The sequence below is a fragment of the Molothrus aeneus genome, chromosome 23 (assembly GCF_037042795.1).
Source record: "Molothrus aeneus isolate 106 chromosome 23, BPBGC_Maene_1.0, whole genome shotgun sequence".
NCBI classification, from domain to species: domain Eukaryota; kingdom Metazoa; phylum Chordata; class Aves; order Passeriformes; family Icteridae; genus Molothrus; species Molothrus aeneus.
The window spans coordinates 1,872,741-1,894,271 of NC_089668.1; the positions used below are offsets into that span (position 1 = coordinate 1,872,741).

Here is a 21,531-nt window from a genome sequence, read left to right on the forward strand (position 1 = left end):
ATTTTGGCCGCCGCCGCCACCACCGGAGCCGCCGCCGCAGCCGCCGCGATGGGTGAGGGCCCTAAGGGGCGGGCGCGGCCCGGGGGAGCTCCGGGCACGGCCGAGGGCGTGGGGTGCAGCCGGAGAAGCCGTCCCGAGGCCGGGCAGCGCGCACAGCCCGTTCCGCACCGCGCTGCCGCCGCCCTCGCCTTTCACCGGCGTCCCGGGCGCTGCCGGGGCTGAAAGTGGCGGAGCCGGCGCGGCCGCTGAGTCATCCCGGGGCCTCTCCTGGGGGCGGGGGGGTCTTTGGGGCTCTCGGTGAGGGTGGCCCGGGGGTTGTGACCGCTTTGGGCAGCGCCGACAGCGCCTTTGGGGAGCTCCGGGTGGGGCGGGAGCTGCGGGGGGTGTTCAGGGTGGGATACCCCGGGTTTGGGGGTGCCAGGGTGAGATACCCCGGGTTTGGGGGTACCGGAGTGGGATACGCCGGGTTTGGGGGTGCCAGGGCTGTAAGAACTCGAGTTTGGGCATGCCAGGGTGGAATACGCCGGGTTTGGGGATGTTTAGGGTGCGATACCCCGGGTTTGGGGGTACCAGGGCTCCAGTGTCCAGCTTTGGGGTGTGAGAGCTGTAAGAGCCCGGTTTTGGGGTGTCACTGTTTCACTTTGGGGTATTTGGGGTCTCACCTGGCTGTCAGATCCCTGCCCTGTTTAAATTCTCCCCCAGTGCTGGAGTTCAGTTCTGAGCTCCCCCAGAGCTCGGGGCTCAGGGCAGAACCCCACAAACCTCTCCTGGGTTCTGGTAACCCAGAGGGGCTCTGGGTGTTGGGATTTTTATTAAAATCCGTCCTGAGCCCTCAGTGCCACCGTGGGTGTCCCTGTGCCACCGTGGGTGACACCACACTGCTAGGGAGCAATGGCATCTGTTACAGGCAGGTCTCTGTCCCCTGCAAATAAATCCCTGCTCTGTTTCCTCTTCAAAAAAAGTGTTTTAATTCCAGCAGCTTTTAGTTTTGATGTGCCTGATGTGGGAGGTCCCAGCTCAGGGAGGAATGGTGGATTTTATTTTATTTATTTTTATTTTTTTAAGATTCCTGTGAGGCTCTACTGGAAATAAAGATTAAAATGTTTCCATTTTCCACCTGCAATGTTGTCTTTCAACCAGAGCTCCTTCAGAAGCTTAATGGCTTTAAAGTGGCAAGGTTAGATTGGATATTGGGAAGAAATTTTTCTCTGTGAGGGGCTGGGATGGATTTCCCAGAGAAGCTGTGGCTGGAATTATCCCAGGCCAGGTTGGAGCAGCCTGGGACAGTGGAAAATGTCCTTGCCCATGGCAGGGGTGGCACTGGATGAGTTTTCAGCTCCTTCCAAACCAGGGAAGCTTCACAAATGCTCTGTAATCATTTTAAAATGATCATTTAAAATGATCTTGCTTGTCAGGATCTCACCAGGAACTTTTCTTCCCCCTCCAAACCCTCCTGTGGTGCTCTAGGAGAAGTCAGTGACCAGGTCTGTGTGTGGCTGCTGCCCTGAACAGCTTGGAAAAATTCAGATGTAAAACCTGGAGTGGCAGCTCTGAGGAGAAGAATGTCCTGGGGCCTGCTGGGAATATCTGGAAATTCTTGGGGCAGTTTTATGTGGAGCTGAGAATTTCGGTTTTATGTTTTGTGTGGAGCTGAGAACTTTGTGCACAGGAGCTTCCCCACCCCATAAGAGTTGAATCTCCCCCTTGTTTTAATTATCCTCATGTAACTTTATTATTTTTTTTAAACAAGCTAAGGCTGTTTTTTTTTTTCATTATTTTAAGTTAATGATATTGCTGGAAATTGTCATCAGTTCATTCCTTGTTTGCCATGCAAATGAGCCCTTTAAATGCCTTTTTTAGTGCTGTTTAACCCATGGAGCAGCGTTAATGCTCAATTCTCAATAAAACCCCCGTGGCTGATGAATTTAACAGTTAATTGGCTGCTCTGCTCTGTTTGCTTTAGTTCAGCAGAGCAAACATGAACTTTGTCAAGGGGGAGAGTTTGATCATTAAAATCCTGCGAGAGTGAAAGTCCTGATTCCTTCAGGCTTTCAGTCCTGCTGAGCTCCAGGTAAATCTGCTCAGCAAATCACACACTCCTGCTTGTTGCTGAGGCAGAGCACATGTTGGAAGGGATGGATTTCCTGGAATTTCGTATTTCTCTGTAATTATCTCTGGTTGGTTTTAATCTGGAGCTCTGCTGGCTCGAGTTTGAGTGGATGAAGTTGTTCCCTGTTTTAGGGACTGTTCTCAGCTCACACCTGTGCTTGATCTGTCCATTTTTGAGGGAAATCTGGATGGACAAACCAGCTTGGAGAGAACTTGAAACCCTCAAATTTGGGGATGAAAAGATTAAATCAGGAGTAGGAAGCTTTGAGAACTGGACTGAGGAGTTGCTGGGTTCCTTTTCCAGCAGGGCAGGGATATTCCAAAAAGATTCCTAATTTTGTTTTAACCCTGGGACACGAACCAGCTTGGAGAGAACTTAAAGCCCTCAAATTTTGGGATGAAAAGATTAAATCAGGAGTAGGAAGCTTTGAGAACTGGACTGAGGAGTTACTGAGTTCTTTTTTCAGCAGGGCAGGGATATTCCAAAAATATTCCTAATCTTATTGTAAACGTGGGATACAAACCAGCTTGGAGAGAACTTAAAGCCCTCAAATTTTGGGATGAAAAGATAAATCAGGAGTAGGAAACATTGAGAACTGGACTGAGGAGTGCTGGGTTCCTTTTCCAGCAGCAGGGCAGGGACATTCCAAAAGGATTCCTGTGATCATTTAAAATGATCTTGCTTGTCAGGATCTCACCAGGATCCTTATAATAATATCCTAACTTAATAATATATATTAGATATATACAATAATATATCCTAATAATCTTGCTTTAACCCTAGGACACGAACCAGAGTGAAGAGAATTTAAAGCCCTCAAATTTTGGGATGAAAAGATAAATCAGGAGTAGGAATCTTTGAGAACTGGCCTGAGGAGTTGCTGGGTTCCTTTTTCCAGCAGCAGGGCAGGGACATTCCAAAAGGGTTCCTGTGATCATTTTGAAATGATCATTTAAAATGATCTTGCTTGTCAGGATCCTTTTAATAACATATCCTAATATAATAATATATATTAGATATATATATATAATAATATATCCTGATAATCTTGTTTTAACCCTGAGCAACAAACCAGCTTGAAGAGAACTTAAAGCCCTCAAGAAAAGATAAATCAGGAGTAGGAAGCTTTGAGAATTGGACTGAGCAGTGCTGGGTTCCTTTTCCAGCAGGGCAGGGACATTCCAGAAAGATTCCTAATTTTGTTTTAACCCTGGGACATGAACCAGCTTGAAGAGAACTTAAAGCCCTCAAATTTTGGGATGAAAAAATATTCAGGAGTAGGAATCTTTGAGAACTGGACTGAGGAGTTGCTGGGTTCCTTTTTCCAGCAGCAGGGCAGGGACATTCCAAAAGGGTTCCTGTGATCATTTTGAAATGATCATTTAAAATGATCTTGCTTGTCAGGATCCTTTTAATAACATATCCTAATATAATAATATCTATTAGCTATATATATATATAATAATATATCCTAATAATTTTGTTTTAACCCTGAGCAACGAACCAGCTTGAAGAGAGCTTAAAACCCTTAAATTTTGGGATGAAAAAATCCAATTGGGGTAGGAATCTTTGAGAACTGGACTGAGGAGTGCTGGGTTAGCAGGGCAGGGACATTCCAAAGGGATTCCTGATCTTGTTTTAACCCTGGGGCACGAACCAGAGTGAAGAGAACTGAAAACCCTCAGGTGTTGGGATGGACTGAGCAGTTGCTGGGTTCCTTTTTCCAGCAGCTCGGGGACATTCCAAAAAGATTCCTGGTTTTGTTTTAGCCCTGGCACACGAGCAGCAGACTCTGCCTGCCACTGAACTTTCCCCAAAGAGAATTTTCTGCCTGTCCCTTCCCCCTGTGAGCGCTGCACATTCCAGGCTGATATCACATCCCTGCCTGCCAGGGCTTATTGGACAGGAATTTTTATTTATTTTTTGTGTGTAGCTGTTCTGTTTAGCTTCATTTGTTGTGTCTTCTGAGCAAACAAAGTGAATTTTTTTCCTTTATTTTTTTTTTTCTACTAATAACTGCTTATGTAGTTATTCACATTCAATAATATTTATGTAGTTATTTGATTTGGATTTAAGTAGTAAATGGGGTAGTTGGGGTTATTTGACAGGATTTTTCTTGGGTAGCTGTTCTCCTGTTGAGCTTCGTTTGTTGTGTCTTCTGAGCAAACAAAGTGAAATTTTTTCCTTTTATTTTTTTTCTATTAATTCACTGCAAAACTATCACTGACAGTTTTAAAAAAAGTGATTTTGAGTGATTTCTGCCAGCAGCTCAGAGCTGTTCTTTTACACATGAATTCAGCTATTTTTATGGAGTTACTCATTTGATTTGGATTTAAGTAGTCCAGATGATTTAGTCTTTTTTTTGTAGGGTTTCAATTCACTTAATAAAGTTGTCCTGGACACATTTTTCTTTCTAGAAGAGTCCTCTGGAGTTGTTAATGATGGGAGGATCCTCTGGGATTTCAGGGAATTGGAAATAGATGAGGAATGAGGTGAAACTCAGCAGTTCACTCCATTTATTTTACTGCAATTTGTCTAAATTTGTCCAGGAATTTAAATAGTTTAAAATTTTAAAATTGATTTTAAAGTTTATTTTAATAAAGTAAAATAAATTAAAGAAATAAATATATTTTAATTTATTTTACTTTATTTTAAAGTAAAGTTTAAAATAAAGTTTAAAATAAATTTTAAAGTTTAAAATTTAAAAAATTATATTATTTTAATAAAATTAATAAATTAAATAAATAAATAAATTTTATTTTAAAGCTTAAAATAAGTTGAAAATAAATTTCTCTAGGACTTTAAATAGTTTAAAATAAAGTTTAAAATAAATTTTAAAGTTTAAAATTTAAAAAATTATATTATTTTAATAAAATTAAATAAATAAATTTTATTTTATTTTAATTTAAAGCTTAAAATAAGTTGAAAATAAATTTGTCCAGGACTTTAAATCGTTTAAAATTTTAAACTTTCAAATTTATTTTAAAGTTTATTTTATTTTAATCAAATAAATAAATTAAATAAATAAATTTTATTTTATTTTAATTTAAAGCTTAAAATAAGTTGAAAATAAATTTGTCCAGGACTATAAATACTTTAAAATTTGAAACTTTCAAATTTATTTTAAAGTTTATTTTAATAAAATAAATAAAATAAATAAATTTTATTTTATTTTAAATTTTAAATAAATAAAATTTAAATGAAAATAATAAATTTATTTATTCATTTAATATAATTTAAATAAAATAAAATAAATTTTAAATAAATAAAATTTAAATAAAAATAATAAATTTATTTATTCATTTAATATAATTTAAATAAAATAAAATAAATTTTAAATAAATAAAATTTAAATAAAAATAATAAATTTATTTATTCATTTAATATAATTTAAATAAAATAAAATAAATTTAAAATGAATTTGTCCAGGAGTTTAAATTGTAAATCACCAACTTTATCCCATTCCAAGGGGAAATTTGAGTGGAAAGGTCCTTTGGAGGTCACCTGGGAGCGTCCCCATGGGGCACTAATGGGTGCTGCTGGAGTTCCTCAAGTGTATTTATTTCCACTTGCATAATTCCCAGAGCAGGGAGCAGCTGCTGAGTGCTCAGAGCCACCTTGGGAAGGTTCCCCGTGGAATATTTGGAATATTCCTGGAATCTCCCCCCTGGGAAGGGACATTTTGGCTCCAGGAGAGCCCGGTCAGGCCTGGCCGTGCCCTGGCCCTGACTCAGCAGCACAGAATCCTGCAGTGACTCAGCTCCAGGCCTTCAGCACCCGAAGGAAAGGTTCAAATCCAATTTTTCTTGTCTTGGAAAAAACAAAAATAAAAAATTCCCCACCCAGGAGCATCCAGAAGCTGTTGGAGTAACAATTCTGGAATTCCGGTTTCCTGCTGTACTTTGTGCTGCATTTACAGGGATTTCAGGGCCCTGCTGAGCCTTCCAAGTCAAAATTTCACCTCATTTTTCCTTTCTTTCAAGTGGGAAATACCTTCTCACCCTCCAGTTTATGGATGGGGCAGCTTGGAATTGTAATGCTTTGACAGCTGCAGGAATTTTGAAAATTTTTACCCTCAGTGAGGACAAGCCTGCAGTGACAGCTCCCAGGGCCTCAGCAGCAGTGAAGAAAAGGTTGAAAGCAAATTTTTCTTGTCCTGAAAAAAAATTTAAAAAGAATCAGACTTGGATTTCCCCCCTCAGGAGCATCCAGAAGCTGTTGGAGTAACAATTCTGGAAATCCGGTTTCTTGTTGTACTTTGTGCTGCGTTTACAGGGATTTCAGGGCCCTGCTGAGCCTTCCAAGTCAAAATTTCACCTCATTTTTCCTTTATTTCAAGTGGGAAATACCTTCTCACCCTCCAGTTTATGAGTGGGGCAGCTTGGAATTGTAATGCTTTGACAGCTGCAGGAATTTTTTACCCTCAGTGAAAGCAAGAGGGGCCAAATTCCTTCCAGCTCCTGAGGGAGTTTCATTTGCACAGGAGATTGGGAAAGTTCAGTTTCATCCTTAAGTTTCTGCAAATACTGATTTTTTAAAAAAATTATTTTAAATCTATTAATTAATTAATTTTAAATTTTAATTTATTTTAATTTTTTATTTATTTAATTTATTTTTAAAATGTATTTATTATTTTTTATTTAATTAATTAATTTTAAAATTTTAATTAATTTATTTATAAAATTTATTTTATTATCTATTAATTTATTTTAAAATTTATTCTAAATTTATTTTTATTTAATGTATTTATTTTAAAATTTATTTAATTATTATTTAATTTATTTATTACTAAAATTTAATTTATTATTAAATGTATTCATTTATTTATATTTTATTTCTTTCATTAATTTATTAATTTTTAAATTTAATTTTTTTTTATTATTATTTTTTTGCTGGAGCTATGAATGAAGTGCACTAATCCAGGGAGCCACAAAAGGCACAGCTTGGGGAACTGTGGGATTCCCAAAGCAGAAGCGATGTTTTGTCCAAGCTTTTGGATCAGAACTTTTTAAATTTAATTAAATCTTGGAAGATCTGTTGTTTTCTTGAGTGAAATCTCTGAGTTCAGTGCCCACTGGCACTTCTTTTGTAAAAGCAAATCTCTCCAGAATAAAGTGAAAATCTGTGACTGGAATCTCTTCCTTAGGAGCAGCAGTTTTTATATTTATTTATTTATTTATTTATTTATTTATCTATTTATCTATTTATCTATTTATTTATTTATAATAATTTAAATATAATATATAAATAAAATTTTAATTATAAATTATAAAATATAAAATATAAACAACACAAATATAAATACTATAAATATAATTTTTATATTTGTGTATAATAAATGCATATAAATATATAAATATGAATATAAAAATATATTTATATATGAATATATATGGGTTTATATATTTATATATAATAAATATATATGTATGTATTCCCTATTCCTGAGAGCCCAGTGCTCCCAGATCCTGATTAATGGGTTTGGGGATATTCCCACAGATGGAATTGGAGTTTAAATGAACTGAGTATTTGGTACTGAAATATTCCAAACACAGAATTTTTCCTGCTGTGTTTCATTCCGTGGCTTTGGTCCTGCTGCAGCCCAGAGCTCCCTGGGAGCTCCTGATCCTGCATTTCTCCCACCCTATAAAACCCTAAAGTTGCCATGGAAATGGGCTGGAATGTCCCAAATCAGCATTCTCCTGCCAAAAGATGATGGGCTGGGAGGAAAAAAAAAAACAAAAAAAACCCCAAAAATCAATGGGAATCATCTGCAGGGCTAAACTGTGGGATAAAAACCAGGGAATTTTGTTACAGCAGCCCTGAAGAATTCTCTTTGGGGTTTCCCTGCAGGGTGAGAATTATGGGTGCTCTGGGACAGAAAATAAAATCCCTTAAAGGAGGAGGTGCTGAGTGTCCCTGGGTCTGGCCCAGCCGGGCTGGAGCAGCTGAGCTGTCCTGAGTCCCTGGGCTATTCATGGCACTCCTGGGCGTCCTCGCTTCTCCTTCCTCCTCCTCCTCCTCCTCCTCCAAACCACCTTTTAACTGGAGGCTTTGCTTTCCAAAAGGAGGATGAAATCCTTAATTTGTTTGGAGAATTAAGCTGTCGATTCCGGCTCTCCCCTGTGGCTGCGTGAGGCACAACGGGGTGGAAATACAAATAAAAACCTAACAGTGCTGCTTCAGTAGATTTTCTGAATGAAAATTGACACCTGGCTGTTGTATGGTCAGATATAAACCCCTAAAGTCTGTAGATTTCTCTCTTTTTTCAGTGTCTTTTTAGCTGGTTTTGGGAAATCACAGAACTGAAAGTATTTTGTTTCCTCTCCCGTTAAAATATTAATTTTTTCCAGTTGTTTTCTCTCTCCTTAGTAATGAAAAGCTGGATATTTGTATTTAGTAGATGTTTTTTCTTGGGTTGGCTGTGGACTTTTGGTTCTGACACTTCTGCAGTTGATCTTGGAAGGGCTCCAGAGTGGCTGGAGGTTGTTGATAAGTGAGACTGAAACTTTCTGTGAGCCACGAAATGAGGAGGAGATAAAACTGCAAACTTCCTCCCTGCAGCTGGGAAAAAAAAAAACCCACAAAAATACTGCTTTTCAAATGAGTTCTGAAGGAGTGACTCGGTCCAGGGCTAGTTGAGCCTCTGAGGTTTGTCCTGAGGAAGGCACAAATGTGCAAATAATGTCAGAAATGAGAGAGTTTGGGGAATTCCTGCCCTGCTGGGGCAGTCAGGGGCTGCCGTCCTCAGTTACAGCTTGGCCCTGGCTGCCTTCAGCTGTGCCAGACGTTGGAGTGTCCCTTCCCTGGCAGGGAGGGAGCAAAAACAAACCGGGAGGGAAATTGTGTAGGAATCGGGTTGGAATTGCTGCATGTTTCAGAAGTGGGGGCAAACACAAACTGGGAGGGAAATTGTGTAGGAATCGGGTTGGAATTGCTGCATTTTTCAGAAGTGGGGGCAAACACAAACCGGGAGGGAAATTGTGTAGGAATCGGGTTGGAATTGCTGCATGTTTCAGAAGTGGGTCAGGTCCTGCACACCTGGTGGGACACAGGGCCTGTGCCTCACTGCAGCTCTGCTCTGGTGTTATAAACTCCATTCCTTGCTCCCTGGGAATAAATATCTGGGAAAAATGCTGTGCTGCTGGCAGGGAAATAGGAATTGCTGCTGAAAACCGAGGAGTAAATAAAGGTATTCCATCTGGTTATCCCATGGGAAGGACACACAGAGGCAGTGCAGGAGCCCTGGGGCAGAATTGCAGAATCCCTCCTGTTTTCACAGAAAACTATCGAATGAAGAGCTACAAGAACAAAGCCCTGAACCCCGAGGAGATGCGCAGGAGGAGGGAGGAGGAGGGGATTCAGCTGAGGAAGCAGAAACGGGAGCAGCAGGTAAATCACTCAGCTCAGCCTCACACAGCCCGGACTGGCGGAACCTCCAAGGATCTGGGCATTAAAATTTGTCTGCAATCTTTATTTTTTCTGTTCTGACTGAGATCTTGCAGGTAACTCACCTGGAGAGGCTGGGTCAGCCTTAACTGCTGCAGCCTTCAAGGTTCTGTGCATTAAACTTTGTTTGCAGTCTTTATTTTTTATGTTCTGAGATCTTGCAGGTAACTCACCTGTACCAGGTTGTGTCAGTCCTAACTGCTGCAATTTTCAAGGATCTGTGCATTAAACTTTGTTTGCAGTCTTTATTTTTTCTGTTCTGACTGAGATCTTGCAGCAGGTAACTCACCTGGAGAGGCTGGGTCAGCCCAGAGTGCTGCAGTCTTCAAGGTTCTGTGCATTAAAGTTTGTTTGCAGTCTTTATTTTTTTCTGTTCTGAGACCTTACAGCAAGTAACTCACCCACCTGAGCAGGCTGGGTCAGCCCAGAGTGCTGCAATCTTCAATTTTCTGTCAATTAAAGTTTGTTTGCAGTCTTTATTTTTCCTGTTCTGACTGGGATCTTGTAGGGAACTCACCTGTACCAGGTTGTGTCAGCCTCAGCACAGCCCAGACTGCTGCAATCTTCAAGGTTCTGTTCATTAACATTTGTTTGCAGTCATGTTTTCTATTCTAACTGAGCTCTTGCTTTTTTCCCTTTCTTTTCTCTGGGCCCAGCTCACATGGAGAGCTTCCCAAGCCTTTTGTTCTTGGGCTACTCGAGTTGTTTTTTGCTTGGTTTGGGATTTTTTGGTTTTGGTTTTTTTTTCCCCCACAGATCTTTGATTTTAAAGGTGGGTTTTGGTTTTTTTTTTAGATATAATTAGTAAATAGGATTATTTCCTGGAGAAACAGGAAGAGCAAGTGAAAGCATGGCCTCAACCCTGGGTGCATTTCTTTTTTGGAAGCACGAGGTGATTCCCAAGTGATATGTCTGGAACTAAATATTTCCTTAATTAGCACCTTATCCAAGCTACTTTTTTGCCCATTTTTCCGGATTTTGGTCAAATTCTGCACTTGCCTTCCCTTGTGGCTCAGTGATTTGGACATTTGAATATCTGAGAGCAAGAATTAACCCTTAGTTTGTGTGCCAGACTGTCCCTGAGAGTGCAGAGCTGACATTAATGACCCCTTTTTATTCAGGTTGCTTCAGTCCAGGAGGGATCTTGGTTGAGGAACAAGAAAATCGAGTTGTGGAGCCTGTTCATGGTTATTTTCTAATAACAATCCCTGTGTTCTGCTCCCCACCAGCTCTTCAAGAGAAGGAATGTGGAGCTGATCAGTGAGGATGACTCCATGTTTGACACTCTCCTGGTGGATTCCTATGTCACTTCCACAACGTGTGGGGTAAGGTGCCTTCAGACAGATTTCATTAATTAGATTTAATTTAATGTCATGTTTTGGGGCCCTGCAGAGATTCCCAGACAAGCTGTGGCTGCCCCATCCCTGGAATTATCCCAGATTGGATGGGGCTGGAGCACCCTGGGGTAGTGCAAGATGTCCCTGCCCTTGGACAGGAACTTGGATGATTTTTAAGCTCCTTCCAACCCAAACCATCCTGGGATTCTGTGCTTCCATGGAACTGCCAAAATCCAATGGTTTTATTCCTTTACTGTCAACAATGTTTGTGTAAGTTGGTGCAGGCAGCTGGGACAGCCACAAACCCTTGGCTAAAATGCAAAGAGGAGATTTATTCCTGAGGGGGAAATCCTATTCCTGAGGGGGAAATACTATTCCTGAGGGGGAAATCCTATTCCTGAGGGGAAAATCCTATTCCTGAGGGGGAAATACTATTCCTGAGGGGAAAATCCTATTCCTGAGGGGAAAATCCTGTTCCTGAGGGGAAAATTCATTCCTGAGGGATCCAGAGGGACACCAATAGAGCCATGAGCCTTGCATAGCTCAGCCCATGCCAGGAAATCCTCATCCCACAGCTCACTCTGATTTATCAAGGGTTATTCCCAGCTGCAAAATCCTCAAAATCCTCTTCCAGTGTCCTTTTATTCCATTTTATCCCCTCTCCTCCCCTTTTATCCCATTCCCCCCAGCACTGCAAATGTGAACTGGGGGATTTCTGCTGTGCTGGGATCCCCAGGTTTGAATCTTTGGATTTCTGGCTAAGCCCAAATTGTTGGATGTGATGTCTGTGGTGCCTGGAATAATCCCAGTCTGAAATGAAACCGTTCCTGTTTCCTCTGCCTCTTTTCAGGAGGGGTTGATCACAGGAGAGATGGTGGAAATGCTGTTCTCAGATGACCCTGACCTCCAGCTAGCAACCACTCAAAAATTCAGGAAATTACTCTCCAAAGGTAAAAATAACTCATCCCTGCCCAGCATCCAACAGAGACTTTTACAGGGATTTGTACACAAAGCTTTGCAGGTTGGGGAGAAAAAAAACATCCATAATTGAGAAATGTGATCATTTTTTGTATCACTGATCATTGCCAGTTGTGATTGGTACAGAAAATAATTCTGCCAAGCTGCCCTGATGAGTTCAGCCCAATTTGAGATAATTTAATTAACTCTTCAGGCTTGTTAGTCCCCTGCAGGAGACCTGTTCACTCCCTGACACTGCCTTGCTGTTTCAGAGCCAAATCCTCCAATAGATGAGGTGATAAACACTCAGGGAGTGGTGGAGAGGTTCGTGGAATTCCTGAAAAGAAGTGAAAATTGCACATTACAGGTAAAGGAAATTCTGTTATCAATTCTTCGGGGTGTGGAGCTGTTTATCCTGTGAACCCACAGGTGCTGTGAGGGGAAAATGAAATTTTGAACCCTAAAAATGTGATCTATGGGAGAAGGCAAAACTAGTCTGTAATGCTCAGGCAAAAAAAAAAATTAAATTGTAAATTGCTCTGAATTAAATTATTGGGAAAAAAAAAATTAATTCTGGCAAAAAAATAATTTAATTCTGTCAAAAATCACCTAATTCAGCTGCAGCAGAAAAGAGTTTGGCCTTCCTGTAGCTGATATTTCTTCTGGGAGCTGGTGGAGCCATGGGATGAAGCTGCAGGAGGAAAATGTGTGAGGGAAAACAATCCTGGTTTCTTTGGAGGGGTTAAAGAGACTCCCATACATGGAATTTCATCCAATTTTTATGACTGCTTTCCTCTTTCTCCCTGCCCTCTGGCCCCATGGACCAAAGGGAATTCATTTCCAGGAGAGCTGGATGGAAATCTGGTTTTAAACCAAAATCAGGGAATTTCTGCTCAGCTTCCCTTGAACTCACAGCATCTTTGGGGTGTTGGATGAAATATAGAAAATTTTCTATTTTGTGTGTTCCTGCACTGGGAAATGGTTGTGGAAGAGAAATGAGGTGGTGGTGCCATCTCTTGCTCATCCTTTGTAGCTCTTTTATTGCTCAAGAAAATAAAATCCTTTGAGTGCTGAGACATTCTCCTCCTTTCTCTCCCAAAACCTTTGTAGGAGTTGTAGCCAGAATGTCATGAGAGCTGCTTTGCTGAATCAGGCTGATTTCATTCCTTTATTCTGCTGAATCAGGATGGTTTTATTCCTTTATTTTTCAGGATCAGGCTAATTTTATTCCTTTATTTTTCTGAATCACACTGATTTTATTCCTTTATTTTTCTGGATCAAGCTGATTTTACCCCTTTATTTTTCTAAATCAAGCTGGTTTTATACCTTTCTTTTGCTGGATCAGGCTGATTTTATTCCTTTGTTTTGCTGGATCAGGCTAGTTTTATTCCAGGCTGATTTTATTTCTTTATTTTTCTGAATCACACTGGTTTTATTCCTTTATTTTGCTGGCTCAGGCTGATTTTATTCCTTTATTTTTCTGAATCACACTGATTTCATTCCTTTCTTTTTCTGGATCAGGCTGGTTTTATTCCTTTATTTTTCTGAATCACACTGATTTCATTCCTTTCTTTTTCTGGATCAGGCTGGTTTTATTCCTTTATTTTTCTGAATCACACTGATTTCATTTCTTTCTTTTTCTGGCTCAGGCTGATTTTATTCCTTTATTTTTCTGAATCACACTGATTTCATTTCTTTCTTTTGCTGGCTCAGGCTGATTTTATTCCTTTATTTTTCTGAATCACACTGATTTCATTCCTTTCTTTTGCTGGATCAGGCTGGTTTTATTCCTTTATTTTTCTGAATCACACTGATTTCATTCCTTTCTTTTTCTGGACCAGGCTGGTTTTATTCCTTTATTTTGCTGGCTCAGGCTGATTTTATTCCCTTTATCCCTCCTTTCAGTTTGAGGCTGCCTGGGCCCTGACGAACATCGCCTCGGGCACCTCCCAACAAACCAAAATAGTCATCGAGGCTGGGGCAGTTCCCATCTTTATAGAGCTCCTAAACTCTGACTTTGAGGATGTTCAGGAGCAGGTAAGATCCCTCCTCACTTTGGGATTTTGGGGAGAACCACATATTCAAAATGCAGTGTTCAAATGGAGTGATCCCAGCTGCCTGGAGTTGCAGGAAAATCGCTTTTTCAGCACAGTGCCTGTGTTCTCCCTGTCAGAAAATGAATGCTGAAGCTGTTGCTGTTTCCTTTCAGGCTGTCTGGGCGTTGGGGAACATTGCTGGAGACAGCTCTGTGTGCAGAGATTATGTCCTGAACTGTGCCATTCTCCCTCCCTTGTTAATGTGAGTAGCCATGAGCAGCTCTGGGAGTGCCACTGTACCAGGGGGCAGGGTTGGAGCTGGGCCACGGATTGTCTGGGGATGAAACCTGCCTCAGGGGAGTGGGATTTTGTGGAGAAAACATTCCCTACAGAGTCCCTGGGAATCAAACCTCTGGTTCTGAGTGGGATTTTGTGGATAAAGTTCCTCACAGATTCCCTGTCACTGTGGGATCCCTGGGAATCAAAGCTCTGCCTCAGGGGAGTGAGATTGTGTGGAGAACATTCCCTGCAGAGTCCCTGGGAATCAAAAGTCTGGTTCTCAGTGGGATTTTGTGGATAACATTCCTCACAGATTCCCTGTCACTGTGGGATCCCTCAGAATCAAACCTCTGCCTCAGAGGAGTGGGATTGTGTGGAGAACGTTCCCTACAGAGTCCCTGGGAATCAAAACTCTGGTTTTGAGTGAGATTTTGTGGGTAACATTCCTTACAGATTCCCTGTTAGTGTGGGATCCCTGGGAATCAAAGCTCTGCCTCAGGGGAGTGGGATTTTGTAGAGAACATTCCCTAGAGAGTCCCTGGGTATCAAACCTCTGGTTCTGAGTGGGATTTTGTGGAGAACATTCCTTAGAGATTCCCTGGGAATCAAACCTCTGGTTCTGAGTGGGATTTTGTGGAGAGCATTCCCTACAGAGTCCCTGGGAATCAAACCTCTGGTTCTGAGTGGGATTTTGTGGAGAGCATTCCTTAGAGAGTCCCTGGGAATCAAACCTCTGGTTCTGAGTGGGATTTTGTGGATAACGTTCCTCACAGATTCCCTGTCACTGTGGGATCCCTCAGAATCAAACCTCTGCCTCAGAGGAGTGAGATTTTTGTGGATAAAACTCCTTCATGCTGCTCTAGGGTGCTGCTCCTTGTGGAGTCACAGGGTGTCCCTCAGCTCCTGCTCTCTGTGGATTTTTGGGGTTGGAGCAGGATCAGGTCTCTCACACCACCTCCCTCAGTGGTGATAGAGTTCTGTCAGGCCTGGGCTCTTGTTGCTCAAGAATTAATCCTCTCTCCACCCTGGAAAAGTGAGGTTTTGTCCCACAAATCTGATTTTGCTGCTCCTAGTGTCAGACTGGCTCCTCACCCCACAGGACTCTGAGCTCAGGCTGAGCAGTTTGTGTCACTTGGTTTCTGGTGATAACTGGGAGCGTTCTCCTGGGCTGAACTGGAGCTAAATATTTTTAGTTTTAATTCTTTTGGTTCCTTCTCTTCCACACCAAGGACAATAATCCCTGCTGATTCTCTCTTCAGGCTCCTCACCACGTCCACCAGGCTGACAATGACACGAAACGCTGTCTGGGCCTTGTCAAACCTGTGCAGAGGGAAGAGTCCTCCTCCTGAATTTGATAAGGTGAGAAGAAATGCCCTGATGGCAGCCAGGAGATGGGGAGACACCACTTAAGAGCTTTGCCTGGGTTATTTTGGGCTGTTGAACTCGAGGAGGGCACAGGATGAGGTTTTTCCTTCCTGCTGAGGTTTTTTTCTGCATGTTTCATTTTTCCCAACATTTCTGCTGCACCCCTCAAATGAGGGACAGGCCCAGGCTTCCCTAGAAAGTTTCTCTAAACCATTTTCTTCTGAACTTTAGAATTTTGAAACTTCAGTTATGATCAACAACTACTCTGAGACCTGGAAATGATAAAAACCAGAATTCCTGAGCTGTGATATTACAGCTGTGAGCTGTGATACCTTCCCTTTCCCTGTTCAGGGAACCTAACTAAAGGTCCTGCTGCCTTTTCAGCTATCTCATCCTCCTTTGGCAACACAAAAATGTTTTTAAAAAAAAGTGCAAACATGCTGATTTAAGTGAAACCTCACATATCAAAGCTGAGGAGCCTTTGGTGAGGGGTGAAATCTGAATTGAGTGTAAATATAAACCCACTTAGAAATGATTGAGGTGAACATTGAGAGTCAGAAATGGAGCAGAAGGAGCCCCTGAAGCTCAGTGTAACTCCTCAGTGTAATTTAAGTGTAGCAACCAAGCTTGAGGTGCCTTTGGAGCTGTGCAAGAAGGGATCTGTGGCCATGCAGGGCTTGACCTGAGCAGAGAGCAGGAGCAGGGGGTGTTTTCCTGCAGCTGTGGAGCTTCTGGCCTGCTGACTAACCCTGGGTGGTGGCTGTTGTTGCAGGTGTCCCCCTGCCTGCCAGTGTTGTCCCGATTGTTGTTCAACAGTGACTCTGACCTGCTGGCAGACGCGTGCTGGGCTCTGTCCTACCTGTCCGATGGTCCCAACGAGAAGATCCAGGCTGTGGTGGACTCTGGGGTGTGCAGAAGGCTGGTGGAGCTCTTAATGTGAGTGACAACCCATCTAAATCCATCTAAATCCCACCAAACGCCCCCTGCACACGGGATCCAGGCACCCCAGGAGGGTCTGGAGCAGGTTCACAGCTGGGATTTGCTGGCTTGGCTTCCTGAGCTGGAGATTTTCCAGTTCTACTCTACACTGTGAAAAGATACCTGTGTTGGTCTCAACATCTGCCTCAAAAATTACAAATTCATTGATAAAACAAATATTATCCCTATAAATTTCTGAATTCAGCCAATTTTTGAGTGTGGGCCAACTGCCCAGACAACTGGGAAGAACTTTCTCCTTTCCCAGATTTCCTTAATGATTGCAGAGTGTTGTGTGCTCTCAAACTTCAGATGGAAGCCTGGTTACGAGGCACATCAAAACCAGTGGCTAGGAGAAATCAGCTTGGCTTTGTTTCTCCAAAACCTCTGTGGAGAAGGGGATGGAGTCGGGATGCAAAGGCTCCAACTGAGCTGCAGCTTTGTTTTCAGTGGCTTTATGCCGTGTCCTGTGTGGCAGGGGACGGGATCCTAAGGAAATCCTGCAGATGGGATCCTGGGGAGGGAACATGGTGAATATCCCAGTGATCTGATGGAGCTGGGTTTGTCTCTGCCCACTTTTCCTGCAGGCACAACGATTACAAAGTGGCCTCTCCAGCTCTGAGAGCAGTTGGCAACATCGTGACAGGGGATGACATCCAGACCCAGGTGAGAGGGGAGGGGAGGAGAGGAATTCCCTGCAGGGAATGCAGTGCCTGCTACTGGTGATCTCACCTGTGCTTCCTTTTCCCCCCAAAGGTGATCCTAAACTGCTCAGCCCTGCCTTGCCTCCTCCATTTATTGAGCAGTCCCAAGGAATCCATCAGGAAAGAGGCGTGCTGGACCATATCCAACATCACAGCAGGGAACAGAGCACAAATCCAGGTACAGTCTTCTCCAGCCTGCCTGCAGTGATCCCACATTCCAAGCTCAGCATTAAGGATTTGCAGCTTTTTCCTTCTCCTGACCCTCAGAGGCTGGATTGGTTCATTTCTCTTATTCTGCAGCCAAATGAGCTAAAAAATGGGGATGAAAATTAGGGAATGGCAGCAGCACATGGAGTGAACCTCACAGCCTGGATCATGGGAATTAGAGGAGATACAGCCCCTATTTGTCCATCCTCAATCCCTTGGAAGAGCTGGAGCTCCTTGAGGTTTAATTAATCTTTTCCTGACCTCCACAAGCAGAGCAGAGATCTCAGAATTCCTCCAGTGTTGCTGCAATTCCAGGGTGCTGGTTGTGGAATATCTGCTTTTCATGGGATTTGGCTGAGGAATAAACCCTTCAGCTGGGGATGTTCTTCACGTGGGGGCCATGGAAATGAAGGTTTCTTTCAGGAAGCCTTTTGGGAAGTGCTGCCAATGCCAAGGCCTCTCCTGCCCTCTCTTCCCAGGCAGTGATTGATGCCAACATTTTCCCGGTGCTGATCGAGATCCTGCAGAAGGCAGAATTCCGCACCAGGAAAGAGGCGGCCTGGGCCATCACCAACGCCACCTCAGGAGGGACCCCCGAGCAGATCAGGTATTCCTGAGCCTCTGCCTCAGCTCCTGGGAGCTTTGCCTGCAGGGGAATTGCCAGGCAAAGGAGGAATTTGGAGGGATTCCAGAGAGTAACTGAGCCAGGCAGAGCTGGGGTGTAATTTGTGATTGATTTCCTTCTGGATGGGGATAATTTAATCCCAAATTTCTTCCATCCTTCTTTGGGTAGTTGAGGCTAAATGTCCAAATTTATTGACAGATAAAATTCCAGTGTGGACTTAAATGAGCAGCACCTGGATTTCAGAAGTGGCAGTGTATAGGGTAGTTGAGGTGGTTGAGGCTTTGGGTAGTTGAGGCTAAATATCCAAATTTAATGACAGATAAAATTCCAGTGTGGGCTTAATTTGAGCAGCACCTGGATTTCAGAAGTGGCAGTGTGTAGGGTAGTTGAGGTGGTTGAGGCTTTGGGTAGTTGAGGCTAAATGTCCAAATTTATTGACAGATTAAATTCCAGTGTGGACTTGACTTAATTTGAGCAGCACCTGGATTTCAGAAGGCGTTAGGTGAGGCTAAATGTCCGAATTTAATGACAGATAAAATTCCAGTGTGGAGTTAATTGAGCAGCACCTGGATTTCAGAAGTGGCTCCTTTCCTTAAAAAAAACAAAAATTCAGAAAATAGGGTTGCATGCAATGCAAATAAATGGATCGAAATTAACCTTGCAGAGCAGTAAATGTGTATTTTAAGGTAAATTTCTGGATTTTAGTTGGACTCATCTCCTTTGCTTTCCCATGGAGCAGGCAGTGATGCTGGTGCTGCTCTCTCCCTGCAGGTACCTGGTGAATTTGGGTTGTATCAAGCCCCTGTGTGACCTGCTGACTGTCATGGACTCCAAGATTGTCCTGGTGGCACTGAACGGGCTGGAGAACATCCTGAGGCTGGGAGAGCAGGAAGCCAACCAGAGTGGGACTGGGATCAACCCCTACTGCAGCCTGATTGAGGAGGCCTATGGTACGTGGGGCCTTGGGCACTGCAGGTGCTTTTCTGCTCTGTCCAAGGGTTTTTTGTATTCCAAAGTAGCCAATATTTGTTCCAAAATCTTCTCAAACTCATTTAGTGGGTGATGAGAAAATACTTGGAAGTAAAAACTCTGACCTGGAGTCCAAGCTGGAAATCGTGGCTTGCACCAGGTGGGAATATGAACCAGAAATGAGCTGAGCTAAGGAAAAAGTGACAGTTCTGGCTCTAAAATTGCTCTGAATCTACCCAGATTTACGCTTTAAACCCAGGGAGACTTTGCTTTTCCCTGGAGTGACTTAATTTGGTGCTGATGGATTTATTTTTTTATTGGTCCTGCTCTGGATGCTTCGAGGAGGAACAAGTTCCTATTTTGGTCTGAAGCTCCCTGTGGGCCGGCAGTGGCTGCTTTGCCCTCTCATTACTCTGAGTGTCCTGATTCTCCCTGGAAGGACAATTCCTGGAATTCCTGAGGGTGCAGTGTGCATGGATGTTTGCTGTGCTCACTGCACTCAGCTGGGGCAGCTGGAGGCTCCTGGGACCTGCTCCTGTAGCTACCAAATCCCTCATCTCTAATCCCACTGGAATTTGGGACCATCCTGCAGCTGGGAGCACATCTGGATGGGCTAAACCTGAGATCCAGAGCTTTGGCACAGCTGGGTTTGTGTGGTTGTGCTCACAGGGGTCCCAGGATGAGGGAAGAGATGAGACTCTTGACTCCATGTTTCAGAAGGCTGATTTATTATTTTATTATAAATATAATATTCTATCTATATAATAACTTAGGAAATAATATATATAAATTATATCTTTACATAGAAATATATTTTTATATAAATAAATATAAAAATTTATAAATAATAATTATATGTAATATTATATATAATTTATCTTAATAAATAATAGATAAATATATTTATATAGAAATAGATGTTTATGAAATTTATAAATAATAATTCTATATTATATATAATATATATTAAGAAATAATATATATAAATTATATATTTTATATAAATATATTTATGTATAAATAAATATTTATATATTTATATAACTATATATAAGTATTTATAAAAATTATATATCTATATATAAATATATGATTTTATGTTATTTATTAATATATTATATATGGAATATTATACTTACTAAATATATACTATATGTATTTATATATATATAAATATAATATATTAAGGGAAAATGATATATTTAAACTACACTAAAAGAATAGAAGTGAGGATTTCATTAGAAGGAAAGGAATGGAATGAAATTATAATAAAATCTTGTGACTGATCAGAGAGTCCAAGCCAGCTGGGCTGTGATTGGCCATTAATTAGAAACAACTACATGAGACCAATCAAAGATGCACCTTTTGCATTCCACAGCAGCAAATAATTATTGTTTACATTTAATTTCTGAGGCTTCTCAGGAGAAAAAGATCTCAGCAAAAAAGATTTTCCATAAAATACCATAGGGCCAGGTTTGGCTCTGTGGATTTGTTCTGCTCACAGAATTCTTTAGAGGACAGAGAGTGAATTTCTGCCTTTCATCCCATTCCACTTCTTTTTCTTCCAAAGGTTTGGATAAGATAGAATTCCTCCAGAGCCACGAGAACCAGGAGATCTACCAGAAAGCCTTTGATTTGATCGAGCACTACTTTGGGGTGGAGGAGGACGCAGCGGTGGCTCCGCAGGTGGACGAGAACCAGCAGCAATACATCTTCCAGCAAGCTGAGGCTCCCATGGAAGGCTTCCAGCTATAATCCTGGGGGAAAAACTCAACAAAACCCCCCAAAAAACCCACCACAAACTCTCTGGAAAGTTTGGGAGAGCAGCTGCTGGTCCTGGCTGGGAAGGTTTGGACACCCACTGCACCTGTTTAGGAAAACTCTGCAAATACCAAGAGCTCCTGGAGAGAAGGGGAATTTCTGCTCCTGGTTCCTTTGGGTGCTGCTCACCTTGGCTTTGGAGGCAGGAAGGACACTGAGGTGACAGGTGACACCTCTTGGTGGCTTCTTCTTTGTGGTGGTGTCTCCCCAGTGCAGTTTTTACCTCGTTGGGTGAGGACACAGAGAGGAGGGAGCTGTTCTGGCCATAGTAATTCTGCAAAACCTGGCTTGATCTATTTAAATTTTCTTTTTTTTTTCTTTTTTGTCTTTTTTTTTCTTTTTTTTTTTTTGCACATGTTACTCTTTATTAAAGACTCTTTAATATGCCAAGAGCAAAAATTTAGCCCTGGCCTTCCTCCTTCAGGTGGACAGTCCTGGTGAAGCTAGGACCAGTTCCCTGATGAAAAATACTGAAAATGGACAGAAAAAATGAGAAGTTCTCTCACTGCTGGGAAGTTAATTTTTTTCTGCTGCTTCCCTTTGTCTAGATTTTTGTTTTGTTTTTTGTTTTTGTTTTGGTTTTTTTGGTTTGTGTTTTTTTTTTTTTTTTTGAAGAACTGCTAGTGGTATTTCCAAGGATTAAAAACAAAACAAAACAAAAAAAAAAAAAAAGCAAAAGCAAAAAGCAACAAGAGCC

At 41.9% G+C, this 21,531-nt stretch overlaps 1 protein-coding gene across 1 annotated transcript; it reads left to right on the forward strand.

The window, feature by feature from the left end:
* The first annotated feature begins 2 nt into the window (after positions 1-2).
* Positions 3-20,792, forward strand: KPNA6 (karyopherin subunit alpha 6). The gene is made up of 14 exons (XM_066564676.1): positions 3-52; positions 9,393-9,502; positions 10,789-10,884; positions 11,747-11,846; positions 12,126-12,220; positions 13,759-13,890; positions 14,063-14,151; positions 15,428-15,527; positions 16,306-16,469; positions 17,096-17,174; positions 17,265-17,390; positions 17,899-18,026; positions 18,816-18,994; positions 20,584-20,792. The coding sequence occupies exons 1-14, from the start codon at positions 49-51 to the stop codon at positions 20,766-20,768; spliced, it is 1,587 nt and encodes a 528-aa protein (XP_066420773.1). The 5' UTR covers positions 3-48; the 3' UTR covers positions 20,769-20,792.
* The last annotated feature ends 739 nt before the right edge of the window (positions 20,793-21,531 follow it).

Coding starts and splice junctions, on each gene's coding strand:
- KPNA6 (XM_066564676.1), top strand. Junction 11,847..12,125: donor CAGGAAATTACTCTCCAAAG/GTAAAAATAACT, acceptor TTGCTGTTTCAG/AGCCAAATCCTCCAATAGAT. Junction 14,152..15,427: donor ATTCTCCCTCCCTTGTTAAT/GTGAGTAGCCAT, acceptor TTCTCTCTTCAG/GCTCCTCACCACGTCCACCA.